Raw genomic sequence first — 20728 nt, 5'->3', positions numbered from 1 at the left:
GTGTGTAAGTGTGTGTGTGTGTGTGTGTGTGTGTGTGTGTGTGTGTGTGTGTTGGCATATATACCATCTCTTCTAGAACTACAGGCAAAAAAAAGAACTGACTACTATTTTGTTCTGAAAGCTAAATGGAGTTGCCTACTACTGTCAAGTGTAATTTTCTGTTAAATTACAGGGTTCAGTTTCCCAATAAAATCCAAAAGTCAAGACTTACGGGCTTCTGCATGTTCATCCACGTGCTGGATGGAGTCTCCCACATCTCTCTTCGCAGTTTCCTCTACTCTTCATTGCCAGACACGTGTACTTCCAGTATGGTTTTCTGCTGATTGAGATTCTTCTAAGTACCATCTTGGTGCACCCTGAACTCCAGTGTCTAGATATTTTCATATCTCTAATGTTGTTTATCGCAGTAAAGAGAGTTTCTCATCTACTCCCTGTCTCAGATTTCCAAAGCTGCGTGGACTAGATGCTTCTCCTTCTCCCACGGACCTTCTTACCTGCTTTAGTATTCGCTTCATCAGTTAGCCATGATGATCTGACGACAGCTTGTGTATGTTCATATGTGTAGGTGACCAGAGGTCAGCTTGGGTGTCATTCCTCAGGTACAATCCACATTGTATTTCGAGACGGGCTCTCTTTAGGACCTGAGGTGCTGGTTAGGCAAGGTTGGCTGGACCTGTGAGCCCCAAGGGCCCTCCTATCTCTGTCTCCCCTCCTGGGGGCAGGGATTACAAACAGGAGTCTCCACACCTGGCCTCTTAAGTGGGTGCTGAGGCTCGAACTTGGGTCCTTATGCTTGTACAACAAGCACTTTTCCAACTAAGCCATCTCCCCAGCCCCTGATTAGAGACTTTTGAAAATACTATCTGAATCACTTCCCCACCACCACACACGCACTTCACAAGCTGAATACTGGTATTTCTAGCTGGTACGATACATGCTACAGTCATCACACACCAACAGTCGCAAGAACCTGGCCTTCTACTGTACAACTGTGTTTAATGATGTAACAGCAAGTCATGCACTTTTTTTCCTTTGGAGTGTTTTATTTTTAACTATGTGTATAGGGACAGGACATGTGTGAGCGGGAGCCTGTGGAGGACAGAGGAAGGTATTAAAGGAAGAGATGATGTCGTGAGGTGGGTGCTGGGAACCAAACTCAAGCCGTTTGCAGGAACAGCACAGAACTTACTTACTCTTAACTACTGAGCCATCTCTCAGGCCCACCCCGCCACACTCTAAGTTGTGTGATAAATTACAAGTGTCAGACAATGGAATATCTACTTTGATTTCCATTTCATGAAAACACACAACAAACACCTCATTTTGCAACAACCAACTGTAATGCGTAGCTATTTGCATTTCTCATACTTTTTTTAGGCCAGTAAAAGGATTCTTCTATTGGGCATGGCGATGCACACCTGTAACCCCAGCATTAAGGTAGTGGGAGCAGGAAGATCAGAAGTTTAAGGTCATTGTCAGCACTGCCTAGTGAGTTTGAGGCTGGTCTGGGCTACACCAGACTCTGTTTTACAAACAAAAATCAAAATAATTAAGTAAATTTAAGCTAAATAACCAAAAAATATTCTTTTATACCCAGAACATCCTTTTCCCAAGAAACTCTACATGCTTACTGTTCTCTTCCCTATGTTGTTCAGTGCACGAAGCCATGACTTTCCATGGTCCTGTAGCATTTCTAATAGGAGGGAGCTGATAGCTTTCTTTCTAGGAAGTTTTTCAGCCTATCAGATGGATTATCTTGCAGGGTGGGGCATCAATAACCTACAGAATAAATTACCTTCATCCCACTCTCACTGTTCTGAGTGCAGTCTTTCCTTTGTACCATTTCACTATGCAACAACTGCAGACAGCAACTGTGCTGGGAGGATCCCTTCTAGAAGGTATGGAATTAGCCTGAGCTGTTTGCAAAACTCCCTGAATGGCCTTGAGCCCCAGTCAAGGGTGTGAAGCTCATTCATTTACAGTGTTTCTTTTTAATCAGAGGTATGAGGAGGATCAGGGAGCTCAGTACCAACTTGTCAGCATTGTTAATTGAAAATAGTGAGGAAAATGGTTTGCACCTAGACTCTATAGGCTGCTGTTGCCTTAGGAATATGCACGCGCAGCCAGTAAACAGAAAAATCCCGGGTGAGCCTTCATGTTGGGATCCCTGGGTTCAAAGTATGCCTTGCATCCACCAGAGATCCAAGATAAGATGTATCTGGTCACATGTTTATAGAAGGCACCTCACCTCTCTGGGTCTCTTGCCCCAGATAGCCTTTGATTATGGTGCACAGTTTTTTGTTACTACTATTGCCCACAGACAGGCAGAAATGCAAGTGTGGGTGGTATTATTCACCAAGGGAAAACCTGGATGCAGTTACTGAAGGACTATAGCATGAGTTCTGGGTAGATGGTAGCCACAGTGGTCCAGGCCTTACCTGGCACCAGACTCCGTAAGATGGAGACTCCCTGCTGGAGGAGTCATGTATTGTCTCAGCAATGCTTCCTACACATTTGTTTATGCCTGAAATTACACAGGTAATGGTCCATAAGTTCCTGTAGGAAGCTATAAATCTTGGAATTGATGAGATGTTAAAGACTAAGGCATTTTTAAGACCTACTCAACAGTTATACAACTATTCAATCCAGTTTATGTGCTGGCTAGTTTTATATCAACTTGACACAAACTATAGTCATCTGTGAGGAGGAAACCTTGAAGGAGAAAATGCCTCTATAAGTTCAGGCCGTAGGCAAGTCTGTAGGGCATTTTCTTAATTAGTGATTGATGAGGGAGAGCCCCAGGATCTTCATCAGTGCAAATAGTCAAGCACTGTGTCACAGTGATTAAGGAGATTAGCCGAGGGGTGTGCAGTACTGGGGAAGGAATACATAGTGGAACAGAAGCAGGCGTAGATTATAGATCACAAATAAGAGCAATGCTGAAAAGAACAGAAGGCAGTGGTTAGGAGGAAAAAGAACAGGATTCAGGTTTAGAATAGGGTCAACGAGGCTGGGGATGTAGCTCAGAGTGCTTGCCCAATAAGAACAAAAAGTCCCAGGTTTGCCGGGCGGTGGTGGCGCACGCCTTTAATCCCAGCACTCGGGAGGCAGAGGCAGGCGGATCTCTGAGTTCGAGGCCGGCCTGGTCTACAAGAGCTAGCTCCAGGACAGGCTCTAGAAACTACAGGGAAACCCTGTCTCGAAAAACCAAAAAAAAAAAAAAAAAAAAAAAAAAAAAGTCCCAGGTTTGATCCTCAGCACCACACAAAGCCAGTATAGTGGCACACATCTGTAATCCTTGCACTAGAGAAGTGAGGCAGAAGGATCTGAAGTTCAAGGTCATCCTCAGCTACATAGCAAATTTGATGCAGGAGACCCTGTCTTGAAATGGGGAGGGCTATCATTTGTTGAAGGATGTCTTAACCTTTCATGAATGGTCTGGCATAATCCCACTGGGTCTTATAGCTGAAAATCTTCAGCCAGGCTGAAGAGAACGCTCAGAAGTTAGGAACTCTAGCTGTTCTTTCAGAGGTCCTGAGTTCAATTTTCAGCAATCACATGGTGGCTCACAACCATCCATAATGAGAGCTGGTGTTCTTTTCTGGAATACAGGCAGAACACCATATACATAGTAAATAAATCTTTAAAAAAGGAAAGTCTTCAGCCATGTCACTGATGTGTTAAACATACTTAATAATTACCTTTTATGTTGGTTGTAGCTTTCTACAGTTGAATCAGTAGCAATGATCTTCTCTGGTCCTGGATAAACAATGCCACAGCCCTGAATATTCTCTCCTTTGGTTGGTTAATGAACAGTAGCGCTAAGGCTCTAGGCTACATAGTGTCATTTGTCTCACATTCCTCTTCACATATTTTGGTAACAAATCAGATGCATGGTAAATATGAAATTAATACTATACGATTAATACTGCATTTTAGCTTTTTTTTTTTTTTGAGACAGGGTTTCTCTGTAGCTTTGGAAACTGTCCTGGAACTCACTCTGTAGACCAGGCTGGCCTCGAATTCACAGAGATCCACTTGTCTCTGCCTCCCAAGTGCTGGGCTTAAAGGCGTGTACCACCACATCCCGGCTTAGCTGGTTTTGCATATTTGTGCTAGCTCTTCGCCATTTCTACCGTGAAGAGTTTTGGGCCTGTGGCCCCTCCCCAGGAGGGTAGGCTTGACACTGTTTTCACCTCGAGAGCCATTCTGAGGCTGGGTCACTCAGGTCATCAGCATCTACCTTGCTCACCAGATTGCTCACTCTTGGAGCTGCGAGCTCCCATACCAGACTTTCTCTAAGCTTGTCTAGATCCTTTGATCCGAAGCCCTTGTCTCCAAAGCATGCCCGTGCAGGCAGCAGCTATGGAAATGGACTAACCTTTAGACGGGGAGTTGGCAGACATTGTAAAGGGCCGGATTATAGGGCTTTGCCAATCATATAATCTCTGGTACAGCTACTCAGTCCTGCTGCTTCAGTGCAAAATCACACAGACGATACGCACAGGAACATCTGTGTTTCAGCAATGCTGATGCACAAAGCCAGGCCACAGACTCCCAGGTTCTGTCTCGCCAAGGTCACTCTAGGTGCTAGCCCCTCGAAGGTTGAAGACAGAGACTATAGAGAAAAGATAATCCATTTCTGCTGTCCAAATCCAGGAACCTAATGAACTGGCCACTGCTTCATTCCCACTGCATCTATGGTAGCCTGTAAAACAGTACTGTACAGGGCAGGTCTCATTAATAAAGTCAGATTTGGAGCTGGGAAGTTGGCTCAGTGGTTAAAAGCATTTGTTGCTCTTGCAGAGGACCATCTGGTGGCTCACAACTACCTATTACTACATTCTAGGAGATCCACTATATTCTTCTAACCTCCAAGGGTACCAGGCATACACAACATGCAGTCAAAACACCAACACTCATGAAAAAGATAAACTAAAGAAAGAAAGGCAGATCTGTGCTGAACACGGTGGCACACACCTTTCATCCCAGCACACTGGAAGACAGAGCAAATGGATCTCGGTGAAACTGAGGCTAGTCTGGTCTACAAAGTGAATTCCATGCCAACTAGGGCTAAAGAGTGCGACCTTGTCTTTTTTTTTTTTTTTTAAGATTTATGTATTTACTATGTATACAGTGTTCTGTCTGCATGTATGCCTGCAGGCCAGAAGAGGACACCAGATCCCATTACAGATAGTGGAGAGCCACCATGTGGTTGCTGGGAATTGAACTCAAGACCTCTGGAAGATCAGGCAATGCTCTTAACCACTGAGCCATCTCTCCAGCCCAAGACTTTGTCTTTTTTGGGGGGGGGGTATTTTTATTGAGCACTACATTTTTCTCTGCTTCCCTCCCTACCTCTCCCCTCCCCTTCAACCCTCTCCCAAGGTCCCCATGCTCCCAATTTACTCAGGAGATCTTGTCTTTTTCTACTTCCCATGTAGATTAGATCTATGTATGTCTCTCTTAGGGTCCTCATTGTTGTCTAGGTTCTCTGGGATTGTGATTTGTGAGCTGGTTTTCTTTGCTTTATGTTTAAAAGCCACTTATGAGTGCGTACATGTGATAATTGTCTTTCTGGGTCTGGGTTACCTCACTCAAAATGATGTTTTTCTAGTTCCATCCATTTGCCTGCAAAATTCAAGATGTCATTATTTTTTTTCCCTGTTGTGTGTAGTACTCCATTGTGTAAATGTGCCACATTTTCCTTATCCATTCTTCGGCCAAGACCTTGTCTTTAAAGGGAAAATAACGTTATATTTAAGCAAGACTTAGTGGCACGCACATGTAGTTCTAGTACTCAGAAGGCTAGAGTGTTTGCTTGAGCGGGGAATTCAAATCCCACCTGGGTAACATAGCAAAGCTCTGTTTGTCCTTAGGCAGGCTTCTGTTGCTGTGATAAAGGTTTTTGATCAGAAGCAAATGCATTTCAGCTCACAGCTGTAGTCATCATGTAGGGAAGTGTAGTGGCATTTCTTCTGTGTTTTCATAAATAAAGCTTGCCTGAAGGTCAGTGCAAAGCCCCCATGGCGTCTTCCTGCAGGGATAAAGATCCCAGGAGCTGATTGTATCACGGTGCTTGTCTGCCTGCCCTTAGTTTCAGTAATAAATATTCTAAATTCATCAAGGTGGTTTACTCTAGGCCCTAAAGCGACTTCATCTCAAAAGAAAACAAATCGTTTTATTTCCTTTAAGAAAGCATTGTACAAAATGTAAGGTATCACTGTGGTGGCTAGAAAAGAAGCACCTTTCGTTTCTTTACGATTTACAACAGGATTCACAGTTTGCTGCTGCCGCCTGGGACCTTCCATCTTTTCCCGCTCCAGCACTGTTCCTTTCCACCCCTGCTCTGCACTCATCATTTTCCTGCTTCTCTAGACTCTTTAGGCTTCTTACAGGATTAGGCTTCGTCCTCCCTAGCGAGCCTCTTTGGTGGATGCTGCAAGCTTCTGACGCCAGGGTCCGCTCTTGCTCCTCAGTAGCCTGGAGGAGGATCCGGCTCAGCAGGGTATACTGCCGCTGTGGCCACAGCCTCTTGAACACTGCTGCTAGCGCCTCCTAATCAGGAGAGCCTGGTCTGCAGGGTTGCTGTCGTCTCAAGGCAGCTGGACCCACTAACCCTTAAAGATGTGGGGGCTGCATCCTATGCACGCCACTGAACGCTCCCTCTCCTGTTTCCAAGCCCTTCTACCTACCCCTACAAAGTGAGCAAAATGAGACTCCGAGGTTGCCGGGTGGCCAGAGACCCTCTCTCTTCTCGATCATGCTTTTTCTTAGTATTCTTTAGTTCCTCTCAGTCTCTCTCAGTCCTTGTAGCCCAAGTTAGTGGCCCTCCTTTGCTCTCTACTAGCTTCCTTTCCTTCTCCAGCACCTACCCTCTAGTCTTCCACACTCTCAGGTCTGGGTAACCTGCTGGGACCGACCCTAGCTCCACTCGCTTCTGCCCCGCCCTTCCACCCTCCCTAGGACTAGGCCCTGGGTCCACCTCCTCCTCCAGTTCCCTCCTTCTCTCTTTGCCCTTCCTTCTTCCCGCCCCCTGCCCACACCAACCTGCTGACCCCGCCCAGGCCTGAGCCCCGGGCCCGCCTCCCTTTTCCAACCTACAACGCCAGTGATCCTAAACTCCGCGCTGCCACTTCGGCGCCTGCTGCCCCAGCGGCCAGGACTGCGGCGCTACGCCCGCTCGCTCTGGCGGCCACCGGCGAGTTCAGGACGTTAGTGGGTCGGTGCATCTGTCCAGAGAGAACTTCCAGATCCACGGCTCCGCGATGGTTCTGGCCCCACTGCTGCTTGGGCTGCTGCTGCTTCCCGCGCCCTGCAGAGGTGAGTGCGAGGTCCCGAAGGTCTGCTGCAACTCCAGCTAGCCGTCGAGGGTCCTAGGGGATCCCCAGCCGGATAACGGGGTGCACGTCCTAGTGGAACCAGCACCCGTGGGCACCAAGGGCTCCGCGTCACCACAGAGGGTGACGGGTCGCTTTGGGAGCACCTAAGTTAGAGCCTGTGTGGAACGCAGCACTCAGGTCTAGTATGGCATGCGCCGAGAACTTTCCCCTCAACACTGCCCAGTGGCCTGGCCAGCTTTGGCGGGATTTCTGCGAGTCACAGACCAGGGCTCCTAAGGCAATCCCACGCCGCGAACCAGTGAGCGGCTGCGAAAGTTGGGTGTCGCTGTTAGCGGGTGACGTTGGACCGAGGCTGGTTGTTCCGCCAGGGAAAGACTGGTTTTGGCTTCTCCGCTGGGCTCTAGTGAGCTGAAGGGACAGCCTGTTAGAGTAGAGGCCTGGAAAAGATCAGAGGGGGACGACACACAATTCTTTCACCATTACTACTGTGGAGCAGAATCTGTTGTGTTTGGGTAGCTTCTACGTTCATCTCGGACTTGCTTAAGTGTTCTCACTTGCATTTCAACGTGACACAAAGGATTGGTAAGCACAAACAAGTACGGCAGGTTTCTCCAACAGATGACACTTTGTGAAGAGTCTGGAAAGAAATGAACCAGGCTTTACCAAAAGAAATGGGGGGGGGGGGGAGATGGATGACTAAATCAGCACGTTTCAGGTATTGCCCCTGCCCTAAAGGGGCAGTCAAAATGTGGTTTTGTCTCTTTTGCTATCCAATCTGGTTGACTAAAGTTTGTCTTTTAAGAATACCTGTGAAATTCGGTTTATAGTCTAGCTACAAACCTCATTCTTCCTTTCAAAGTTCATTTGCTCAAGTGAGCACTTCTTTGTAGCACAATAATAAAAACCCAGAGACAGAAATTGGGGTTCAACCTGAAAACCAGAAAAGCGGTCACCCAGCCTTGGTAGAGGTAAGACTTCTCTAATGGCTTGGCTGCTCTGCTTTTCTAGTTGTCAGGCTGAACCCCAATTTCTGTCTCTGGGTTTTTATTATTCATGCTACATTTCTTGAAGAATTCTCTTCTTGCGCACTAAATTACAGAAACGATTTGTAGTTTGAGGCAACATGACAATTTGAAATAAATATCAAGAGCCAAAAGCAAGCAAAGAACTGAGAGGGCTCTGTTCTCCATCACCAAATCCTCAAAAATTCCTCAGCCTTTCTGCCAGGTCTATTCCTAATCTGCTGCAAGTCGGGTGTGTTTGCTGCTAGTGCTGGCCAGACACACCGAGTTCTGTGTGGTAATGTGGTAAGCACTGGAAGAGTAATAGGAACCAAAGCTTTTGTTGAATGCTTTAAAAGCTATGCTATATTTTCTGAATTTTGAAAAAGTATGATGAAGTTTTGTAATTGATAGATTTAGTCAGATAACCACAGAAAGTCTTAAAATGCACTCCGAGGAAGAATGAAAGTTTCTCGGTATTTTTCTCCTAACAGAATTAAGTTGCTGAGAAAGGAGCATTTCAGATGTTCCGATCCTTCCTCTCTGCTCTGGCCCGGATCAGAGTGGGAGGTGGGGGTGGCAGGGCAGCGTAAGGGGCATCTTGACTCTCTAGCAGGGGAGGGAAAGAGCAAGGAGGAGACCTTTGAAAGTGCATAAAAGCCAAGCCAGTCTGATGCCTTAGTCTGTGACTGAGAAGTGGAAGCCCTGAGAGCAAACTGGGCTTTACAAATAGTTGAATTCTTAAATTGACCCTGAAAACAGTTGTTCCAATGAATTTTAAACATTTCCAGAAGAGAACTCTAAGCGGTTCTGTTGTTTATAGCCATTTTTTAAAACAACTTCCATTGCTATTTGGAAATAAGCAGTGTTTATTTTAATAAATGAATGAATGGATTTTTGTAAAGTTCCTTAAAGTGGTGAGCAAGACATAATTATTTTTAAATTTACCAAGTTATGTTTTAAATTATTATTATTTTAAATTTAAACTGGATGGATGTTTTGCTTGCATGTTTGTCTGTGTATCATATGCATGTCTGGTTCCCAAGGAGACGGAAGAGGGCACTGGGCCCCCTAGAATAGGAGTTACAGGTGGTATTGAGCTACCATGTGGGTGCTGGGAATTGAACATGGGTCCACTGGAAGAGCAGCCAGTTCTCTTAACCACTCAGCTGTTTCTCCAACTCAAAATTATGCTTTTAAGTCTTTCTTTTTGAAAGACTCTCTAGATAATTCCACAAGGAGGGCTAGTGAGTCACAAGAGATTGCCAGGTAGGAAAGATGAGTTGGGACATTGGATACTCATGGACCCCAGCTACTTCCCACACAACAGCCAGAATTAGACGTTTCATAGCATCCAATTGCACTGTCCCCAAATGAAGCATCCTCAATGGTTTCCTCTTCCTTGCCTGATTTCCAGAGCTTGTAAAACCTCACAGAGCCTCTGCCTCCCTGTTCGATTCATATCTAGTCATTTCCCCTTGTCGCTGCTGATCTGCTCACCTCTGTATCACCTGCCTCACACTGAACAATTTTTAAAAAGAGATGTGTTTATTTTTATTTCATGTCTGTGTTTTGTCTGTGTGTGTGTTATGCATGCCCAGGGCCCAGGGAGGCCAGAAGAAGAGTGTCTTCTCCCCTGTGATTGGAGTTTCAGGAAGTTGGCAGTCACCAAAGTGAGTGCTGGTTGCAGAGCTGTGGTCCTCTGCAAGAGCAGGGACCTAACCACTGAACCATCTCTCCAGTCCCCCCCAAAAATAAAACCACAATTTTAACAGCTCCTTGGCCAGGAGTACATTGTTCCGTGTACCTTGACTTTGAATAAAGATCCACAGTTTTGTCATAGCTCAGAACTGATGGAGGAGAGTTATCTGTCTATGTTTCTTTCATTGGTTAATTAATAAAGAAAACTGCCTTGGCCCTTTAAGAGACAGAAAATTAGGTAGGTGGAGTAGACAGAACAGAATTGTGGGAACAAGGAAGTAGAGTTGGGGAGACACTTCAGCCAGTCTCCATAGGGAGTCTCCATGCTGCTCCTCTCCGAGATGGACGCAGGTTAAGATCTCTCCTGGTAAGCCACACCTCGTGGTGCTACCCAGATTACTAAATATGGGTTAAAGGAAGATGTGAGAATTAACCAATAAGAGGCTGAAACTATGGGCCAGGCAGTGTTTTAAAAGAATACAGTTTCCGTGTAATTATTTCGGGTGTAAATCTAGCCGGTGGCCGGGTGGCGGGACGCAGCCCCGCCGCTTCACACTACACAGAACACATGACTCTGGCTTGGACTGCATCTACATGGTGGAAATACAGGGCTGAACTCGGGGCAGTTCGGTTCGGTCTCAGACCCTTCAGACTGTTTTTGGTACAGTGGGATACTACTTCAGAGAACTGTTGTGGTATAGTTAGGTTTTCAGCTTGGCACAAACCTAAAATACCTGGGATCAAGGAAACTTGGCTGAGGAACAGAAGATTGGCCTGTGGGTATCTCTATTGGGATATTTTCTTAATTGCTAATTGATGAAGAACGGCTCAGCCTACTGTGAGTGGAACCATCCCTGGCTAGGTGGGCCTGGGCTATGCAGGAAGCTGAGTAAGACCTAGGAAACAAGCGTTCCTCTGTAGTTTCTCCTTCAGTTCCTGCCTTCAGGTACCTGTTTCTCTAGAAATCCTGAACCCATAGCAGTGGAATTATCAATGGTCCTCTGTGCTTCTGCATTCAAATTTGGGGTAGGTAATTGTTATTCCTAGACAAAAAGTGTTGAGTAGAAAGTTTCGAGGGATTTTACCCCCTTCCTGGACTGCTTCCTCGATAAAATCTTGACATATGAGGTAGAAGATTCAGCTGCAGCACAATTGTTAGAGCTCTTATCTACCATGTCCCACGCCCTGGGTGTAATCCCCAGCATAGCATAAACCAGGTAAGGGGAGTGGCTCACCAGGCCTCTACCTGTAGAGCTCTTGGCAGATAACGGCTGCTAGGGGAGAGTCAGTTTTCATACATGTATGAAATTCTCAAATAAAAAGTTAAAAATTATACACGCACACACACAAAGTGTGCTGCCTTATACCTACAGTCCCAGCACTCCAAGGTGTAGGCAGGTGAGTTAGAAGTTCAAGGTCATGCTTGGCTACACATCAAGTTTGAGGCCAGCCAGGGCTACATTAGACCCATCTTCAAAAAAACAAAACAAAAAAAGCAACAACAACAAAAAAGAGAGGCTATCAAGGCAGATCTGGGGCCACCCTCTTGCAGTGGTTTGGTGAAGAGGCTCCGGGTGATCACTCGTAGTGCCTAAGTTCTTGGCTGTAGCTCTTTAGTAGTTCTGCCAGCAAAACCCAACCAGGAGCAGGCTTTCTCAGGATAGACTGGCACTACCTACCCCTGCCCCCTACTTTCCTTGTGAAGTGCAAACTTGGCACAGGAATAACTTCCTGTCATCTGCCTCACAGGAAGGCATAAAGGTCCAATTCTGGCTCTGCTTTTCCTACTTAGCTCTACACCAAAGTGGGTGGGGGTTTGTTTTGGGTTTCGTTTTGTTTGTTTTGGTTCCGGCTTTTTAAGTGATTGCATCCAGGTCTTTCCTTTGGTGGCCCTCCAGAAGAAATGAGCATTGTTGCTTCCATGCAGATATGAGGGTTTGTGTGTAGCTTGGACTTGGGGAAGTGGGGAGGGAGGGAGGTCCCATGTGCCTTCTTGTTTGGCTCAGTGGCAAGCGCTGTCAGAGACCTCTGCTGGCCAGGAGGAAGACCCAATCTCTCTCTGGATCACAAGCTGGGTATCCATCAACCCCTGTCCTTAGGTTACCCTGTGGTTACCTCTTCACTGTGTCTGCTTGCATGCCTGCAGCTGAAATGCTGAAGATGCAGCCTGCTAGAGTGGAGCATTCCGTTCCAATCTGTGGGCACCTTTTAGGGAACAAGGATACTAAGAAACTTGTCAATCAAGGACGTTCTCAGTCACCACGAGTTGTTTGTGGCCTATACCTTGGCTTGTGATAGGTGGGAAGTTCTTTACCATAGCAAGAACCCGGGTTTTGTTGAGACCTCACACTGGGCTCCAGCTGCACTTGGGGTAGATGAAAGCCTGTTACTCTCCTTCCCCTGGCCTCTGTCAGTTGGAGGGACCCAGTGGATGTGTGGGTACCTGAACAGGTCCCAGCGAGCCTTGTCCTGGTCACCTCCTCAGGCTCCAGTGTTTTAGTGAGAAGGAAAGATGATTGCTCCTTGAGGAGACCCTTCAGGAAATCTACAGTTACCTCCAAAGTATCTTATTTTTTCCTTCTTGCCTATTCATCTGTCATCGTTTGACTCAATGATCAAATGGATTTTCTGTAAATCTTGAGGTGTCAGAGGGACAGATGGGGCCGGGGTGAGAAGCAGATATGTTGGTTTTTGTGTAGGCCAAGGTCATGCACAAGTTTTATATCTAAAACCAAGATGTTCCATTGATTTTTTTTTTGTGTGTGGGGGGGTGAAGTTCATTTTATTTCATTAGCTCAGCAATGAATTATTCTGGTTATTAATTTGCTCCATCTGTGTTTCTCTTTGTACTCAGAACCTTCAGATATTTCTCAATTGGTCTTTTTTAGAAGTGCTGTCTAGCCCAGCATGATGTGATCAATACAGAGTTGGTGTCCCATTCAGTTGCCCTCTGGAGAGACTGTCTGCAGCTCATGGGCCTCAGATGTGTAATTAGGCAAACACTCTGATAGAGATCCCTTTTCTGGAAGACATGTTCATCCTGTTGACTTACAACACCCAGATGGTTCACTCATGCTCAGAAAACATGCAGTTGCCTTATCAAACAATCCCTCTCTCTCTCTCTCTTTCTCCCTCTGTCTCTGTCTTTGTCTCTCTCTGTCTCTGTCTCTGTCTGTCTCTCTCTGTCTCTCTCTCTCTCTCTCTCTCTCTCTCTCTCTCTCTCTCTCTCTCTCTCTCTCTCACACACACACACACACACACACACACCTACCCCATAAGTTTACAATTTTGTGTTGGGCTTCACTTACAGCCACATTCCGCCCTCTGTCCCTGGGTTGGATACCCTGAAGCTGCTTGCTCTTGCAGGCTCTAATTACCTCAGCATCCAGGGACTCTAGACGTGGTAGGATCTGCCTTAGCCAAACTCTCTCCTCATTAGATACACAAAGGAAAGCCTTGTTTGTTTTGGAGAAAGTGTTGTTTTGCTATCGTAAGCCTTCAGGGCTTTTAGTCAAAGCTTCTAACAGTGTACTTTCCTCGTTATGGCTTTGATGCAAGGGTTTCACAAGTAAGAACAGGCTGTCTTTGTGGAGGATATTAGAACAGGACTCAAAGTAGCCGAAGTTGCTTTCTGTCCCCACACTGCTCAAGGAGCTCTCTGGGAGCTGATAAATATTCATGGATTCCCCCATTGCTGCATGTATCTGGTGACTGGTGTTCCAGTTTTGCTGTGAATGGCCCTTGGCCTTTGGCACAGAGGAAGTGAAACCAGCTTGTAAGCACTTTGACAGTTCTCCATGTGACTTGGAAAGAGTAGGTGAAATCAGTGGTTTTTTTTTTTTTTTTTTTTTTGAAAGTTTTAGAGCAAAATTAAAAGGAAGCTCATTGAATTTAGATTTAGATAAAAACCAGTCTGGGAGACCAACATGTGAGTTCGAGTCAGATTTTTGTTTTGCAGGGAAACCTGGGTTATAGTGCAGTTGTCCTCTTGTCAGTGGGCAGAGCAGAGAGGTGAGTCTGGGTAGCACACATTTCTGCCTGGAGGGAAAGGGAGATGGGACACTTTCTTGCAACTGGACCCAGCACTCTGAGCCCTGGCTGGTATTCTGGATGTGAGCAGCAGTCAGTTTCCGTTATGCCGTGGTGAAATGGGGACAGAGGGTGGAGTAGGATTTAAAGCACCAAGCGCTCAGTTGGCTCTTCAGTGTTGGCAGCTGCCATCCTGCCTGCCCATCCTGCCCGTCCCCCCCCCCCAGTGAAATAACCCCTCCAGCTCTGTCTAAAGAAATAAAGCGAAGTAATCTTTCTGAAAATACTAGACTTCTTTGAACAAATCATGAGGTCTTCCCGTCAAATATGCTGGGAGAATGCGCTCTTGGGTGATGGGTGGCAAGAAGGATCCTAAATTTTCCTGGAGAAGATGGGATAGGGCATGCCCTCTAGAGAGAATAATAGAATCCTCAGGGTCAGAGGGAGACTGACATCAAATTTAAAAGTCTGTTCAGTTAGTGTTAGGGTGTACTTTTTTATTTGGAAAAACCCACAAATGTACTATGTACAGTCAAATGTAAGCCATCTAAGTATCTTGACTGGAGAATAAGGGTAAGGTGACTGAGGCAGAGGCCGTCAGCAGGAGGGGAGTGGAGGGGAGGTGGGGGTTTGTTGTTGTTGTTCTGTTTTTGTTTTTGTTTGTTTTGTTTTGTTTGTTTGTTTGTTGAGACAAGGTTTCTCTGTGTAATAGCTCTGGCTGTCCTGGAACTCTGTAGAACAGACTGGTCTTGACTCAGGGATCTGCCTACCTCTGTCTCTTGAGTACTTGAATTAAAGGTGTGTACTGCCACCTTCACCTAGGAAGGTGAGCTTTAAACCCATCTAAAATGTCTTTTCAAGACCCAGCTGCCCAGGCCAGCCCAGGACCTATGGACTCGATCTTTGTGGGTGTGGCTCTGCCCTGTCTGGCCGTTCTAAGTCATCTCTCTAATTGCACCCCACAGAGCCTGTGTGTCTGAAATCTGATCCTTGGGGAAGGTTAGGGAGCCCAGGAGGGAGTGTTTCAAAACCTAGCCACGAATTTAGGATTGAGATAGTTGTGTTTATCCAAGGAAAGGGGCAGGGCTTAGGCAGAGTGAGAAACGTGTGGTGGATTTTCAAGGCAGTTGTCATCGTGGTTTTAAGACCTGTAGGAGGAGGGATGAGGGCAAAGTTTCCTCTCTAAGCCACATCTCACAAAGATGTTGTGACTAATTAGGTGGGCCAATAAATGCACTTAACTTTCTCTTTTTACCATTGCACCTTTTTTTCTTTTCTAATCTATTCTTTAGTCTTTATACTAAAGACTTATCTCAATGCCACACAGGAAGTAAGATTCACCCATGTCCTTACCACCCAGTGTAAGAGGTCAAATGTTAGCTATACAGGTTGTTACTGACTCGTTTCAACCCTCTTGCTCTCCCTTCATGTCAAGAACATGAGTGGCAGATGGGTTGAAATGCAGGCCTGGTTTTATGTTTCATGGTTTTAGATAGGCTCTTATGCAGCTCAGGTTATTATAGACCTGAGACTAACCCCGGACTTCTGATCCTCATACCTCTGTGCTGGGATCACAGGAGTTTGCTACCACGTCTGGTACTCATGCAGCGCTGGCTGAGGCTGAAACCCAGGGCCTCCTGCATACTAGGGAGGCGCTCTACCGACTGAGCCCCATCTTCACGGGTATATATGTGAATGTGCCATACATTTATTGATGTATTAATGCCAAACAACAATGTTTTTCTTTTAAAAATGTATTAGAGTTACGTGTCTGTACCTGAGTATGGGTGTGTGCATGTGAGTACACGTGCCTGTGGGGACCAGAGGCATCAGTGTTCCCTGGAGTTACAGGTGATTAGTAAGCTCCCATGTGTGGGTTCTTGGATCCCCTGCAAGGACAGTCAGTCCTCTGACCCCTGAGCCATCTCTTCCATCCCCAGATACACCGATTTCTAAATGTGGAACTTGATGGGTTTTGACAAATATTCATGATGAAGTCATCACCACCCGAGTTAAGATAGCCCCCAACTTTCATATGCTTCCCAGTGAACATAGACACATGAAAAGTTCAAAGGCTGAGTTGTGGGTTAAAAGCAGTCCACCCACAATGGAGTACCAGTTCTGTGGGGCTGCTCCCTAGGGTGCTGTGGTTGAACATCTGGACAGAGCTGTTGCTTCCCGAGTCTGTTCTAGACAGGTCTGCCCTCCTCAGGGTACATGGTGCTGATTTGTCAATGTGGCTGAGGCCTCATTCACTGACCACCTGAATTCTCATTTGGACCTTCCTCCTTGCCCTTGGTTCTCACATACAGGACCCCTCTTTCTGGTCAGCCAGCTGCAGTGAGAGGCTCTCTAGCGAGGGCCTGTAGATAAAAGCAGGAAAGAAGAGGAGGTGAGGCCATAAGAAGCCCCCACCCATCTTTCGTGGCTGTGTAGACCCAGTCATGAGGGCCCCACCATGTATAAGGGATGGCATTTTTAAAATATTTATTTTTACTTTGGGTTTAATATTTTATTCTGTTTTGAGTGTTTGCTTGCAGATTTGTATGCAGTGAGGGCAAGCAGGCAAAGAGCAAAAGCTTTCGTCTTCCTTGTCCTTTTATGTAGACTGCCTCGAGAAGGTGTGGCCCAGATTTAGAGTGGGCCTTTTCCCCTCAAATGAGCCAGTAAAGAAAATCCTTTACAGGTATACCAGCTGCTGCGGTCTTAGCCGATTCCAGATGTGGTTGAGTTGACCACAAATTAAGCCGTCATAACTGTAACTCCACGCTGCTCAGGACCCCTCCCCCTCCTCAGCAGCCACCATACAGTTTTCTGGTTTCTCTCATTCTGACCGCTTTGGCTCTTCCATGGTGTTTGTTGTGTTTTGCATGTTTGCTTTACAAGTAATGGCCAGGATCCTTAACTATACTTACTACAGAAAGTAGGCAAAAGTTCATCTACTGTGTTATTTAAGTGGACGCTTAGCTTTCTGTCACCTAGAAAGGACTTGAACAAATTATTCTTGCAAAGGTTTCAGTCTTCCACAATTGTCTCATTTTATATGGAAATACTTTCCTTAAAAGTTATTTTTTGTTTTGTTTTGTTTCTTAAAGAGGAGTTCAGGTTTCTGTGTCTGGAGTACAGCATAGGTTTAGGAATAGCAAGGTAGAGGAACTGGACTCGGGGGCTGAGAGTCTCTCCCAGCTTTTGGAAGCCCACCTCTGGGCCTTTGAAGGAATCAACTCCAGACCTCCCTTGGTGAGAGGGAACCAGGCTTCATGCCTGTGGCCAGAAAGAATTGCTTCAGAGTCTTTCTGGGGCAGTTGGCAGGCTGCCAGAGGGGAAAGGACGGAAAACCCTTGGTTAAATAAACACTGTGTGTTCACATTTCACTGTGAGCAGTTGAAGCGGCTTAGTCAGCAGAATTGGTTCCATATGTTTAGCGTCTCCAGTTCAGGCAAGACTAGTTGCATCTCTGAAACAAGGCTGATCAGATGTTGGTGTTATGGAAAGACTCCCTGCCATTCAGTGCTTGTCTGTTCACGGCAGATACTGCCACGTTTACCCCCAGCACCAACTCCTGCCATCCGGAGACAGATGGAATAGTTCCACTTCATGGCTGCTCCAACGAGGCGAGTTAATCAGAAAAGTCACCAGAAGAGATTTCTCAGAATCTTGGTACCCAAACTGTACCTCAGCCATAAAAGTTTTAACACCTTCCTTGGAAGACTCCGGTGTTCTGCCAGGGTTGAAAACATGGTAGGAAGGTTGGGGAAGATGGTAAAAGGTTGCGGTAAGATTCTGGAATGTTCTTCCCGGCTGCATTGGTATCCTTTTTCAGAGAGAGCCTAGGAGTTGGGGTCTGCTTGGAAAGCTGGTATTGCAAAGGACTTCTGCTGAGAAGGAGCCAAATATGCAGAGGCAGGCGGGAGACATCATGCCCTTTGGGTCAAAGGGCGAACATGTTTCTCTTTTTTTCCCCCATCCATTTTAGCCCAAAGGAATGTGTGGGACAAGGGCAGTGGGATGTCACCCTGGTAAGTTCTTTACACTTGGGTCAGGGCTTTGGGACCCTTTCAACCCTCCAAGCCAGGTTCGCAGAGGCTAGGTAGCTTGCCTGGAGGACTGGGGTCCCTGCTTGTTCTTCCAGCCCTACTACTCTTCATCCCACTGTGACCCCAGAAGGCTGACCTGTAGTTGCAATAGGTCACCTGACAATAAATGCCATGGAGCTCTGGCTCCAAGTAATCTCATATGCCGCATAGTGGTTGTTTATCTATTGTTTAAGTGTTAAAGTTGTGGCCCGTTTGTCATCTGACACGCTATGCCGACTGGGTCCGTGTGAAAATCTGTCCCTGCCTCCAACCTGTTTCATTGGCTATTTTCTTCCCACTCTGCGGGGAGCTCTGGGCTTTCACTGTCACCCGGGCTTTTTGCCTCCTGCTGTGCCATAGCTGTGAACCCTCGCAAACACGTGTGACCACTGGCCACTCATTCCCCTCTCTTCAAGCTGTGCATCCCCATTCCCAGTCCCTCCAGTGCCGACTCAAGGCCAGGGGTTGTACACTTACACACAAGCCCAGCCCCAGAGCCTTTCTTTGGTTTCTCGAATGGCGTCTTTTTCCCGTGATCTGAGGGCAGTCTCTCTGGTGCAGTTAATGATTACTATGTACAGTTTAGGACTGGTCAGGTCAAGTGATCGCTGATAGAAGCTTATATTTTTCCTGCTCCTTTTCTTGAGACTGTGTCTTATATCTCAAGTCCGGTCTCAGACTCTCCCTATCTAGCCAAGGATGACCTTGAACTTCTGATCCTCCCACCTCGGCCTCCACCTGAGTGCTGAGACTACCTGCTGCCAGGTCCAGCTGTGCGCAAGGCCGGGGAACAAACTCACGTGAGGCCAGCACTCTACCACTCGAGCCACCTCACCAGCCCCATGTTGTCACTCTTGTTTTTAGTCCAGAATCCTTTGTATCTGCATAAAGCCAAGCCACACCAAGTGGAAAATTTTTACCTTTGTTTTTGTAACAAAAAGACATGGAATCTGCCCAGGTCCACAATTAGCGATACACACAGAATGGGAAGGCCTTCCTGGGACCAGCAGGACAACAGATCATACTACAGGGGGCCACACGGCTGGAAGGAAAACAGAGCATGCTGAGGTAAAGCATCCTATGGCCCAATGATGCTACATCTGACCCTGCGCATCTGTGGAGTGGACAGCAAAGAACAGCTAGGGGCTTGAGAGTAAGCCGCCATTTGTGAAACCTCCTTTGGGCCTCCTGACATTGGGATTAAATTATAGAGCTTGCAGCCGAGAAAGAGTAGAAAGAGCAGGCCACAGGTTCCCTAGCCTGTACTTCAGGCTCACTCTTACTCCACCATCTGGGCCAGGAGTGCCGTTCCCAAGCCCCAGGTTGCCTGGGTTGTGAACCAGATTGATGGTATATAACACACCAGGGTGACGGTATAGAGAGCAGGCTCACTCACCAGAACGCTCTGCCTTACAGGGCTGCTGTCCTGCTCAGCCCACAACTTAGAGAGACCAGATCCAGGAAGTCTGCTGGCTGTCCCCCACTACCCACTATCCTGGGACCTTCAGGGTCAGCTTCCTTCTTCCACCTTAGACTGTGGTCACTGGGCTTCAAGAAAATCAAAATGAGATTCCTGTTAGGAAAATCTTGTAGAGGGCCCTACAACCTGGGGAGATGAAGACCCCTGAAAGCCAAGAGTCTAAAGCAAAACATGATTCATGGCTGTCAGGTAGGTACCTGGCCGTGGTGTGGCATTTTGCTATGTACTGTCCCTAGGGGATCTCACTGATTGTTCTTAGAACTTGTTTTCCCAAGACTTCGGAAATTGCTTCTTCAGAGGGCCACCAAGACAGAATTCAGAGGAAAACCAATGACCAGCATCTCAGGCTATATACGGAGAGTGCATCCCAACTCTTGACTTCCTCTCTTCCCCTGGGTTTCAGAGACATCAGTCCATCCTGCATGGCAAGGCAGTGGCAGACTAGGTGGACTTCAGTCTGCTGGAACTAGAGTGCTGAGCTGCCGACTGACCACTGAGCAAGCATCTCTGCCCACCAGTCCTCACGCACTGTGCTCACCAAATATTCCTTGGTCTTAACTGTGAGTTCCGTTAGTTCATCATGCGGAATATACATTGTTTACTGTTATCACAATTCCAGGTCTATCTTGAGTCTTCACAAAGTCCCTGAGTGTCTGAGCCACTGCAGACGCCTGTTCCACAGGCATGACAACCGTCCCAGCACTGCCCTCCCAGCCAGGGCAGTGTCGATGCCTGGGCTGCCTGTCTTCCCTGTCCACTCTTTAGAATGCTGTACAATCTCACGGCCATGTTCCGTAGAGGTTCACTGTGTATGAGCTCTAGATCTCACGTTATGCAGGACTCTGAGGATGCCACCTATAGCCTCTGAGGTCACCACAGGCAAATGTGTTCAGAAAAGCAAAGCTAACCCACATGGAAAGTGGACGTCATACCTAACCAGTTTAGCAATGGGACCATTAGCTATGACTTCATCACATCCCACAGGTCTGTCCCTGTACTGAGCACTGGGAAAAAGGGATGGTGGCAAAAATCTCTGACTTTAGGAAGTCACCATTTGGATTCTAGTCAAGGGCTAAGTGGTGACTGGAAACACAAAGG

General features: G+C 46.7%; 1 protein-coding gene across 1 annotated transcript in view; it reads left to right on the top strand.

The window, feature by feature from the left end:
- Positions 1-7107: 7107 nt before the first annotated feature.
- Mertk (MER proto-oncogene, tyrosine kinase) overlaps positions 7108-20728 on the top strand; it is a 104523-nt gene continuing 90902 nt past the window's right edge. The window contains exon 1 of the mRNA XM_038329377.1: positions 7108-7323. Within this exon, the coding sequence (XP_038185305.1) occupies positions 7269-7323 (55 nt within the window). The 5' untranslated portion in view covers positions 7108-7268. The remainder of the gene's footprint in view (positions 7324-20728) is intronic.

This window comes from Arvicola amphibius, chromosome 5, assembly GCF_903992535.2.
Source record: "Arvicola amphibius chromosome 5, mArvAmp1.2, whole genome shotgun sequence".
Classification (NCBI taxonomy): Eukaryota; Metazoa; Chordata; class Mammalia; order Rodentia; family Cricetidae; genus Arvicola; species Arvicola amphibius.
Note: the sequence above shows the minus strand (reverse complement) of the source record. Positions and strands in the feature narration are given on the sequence as shown.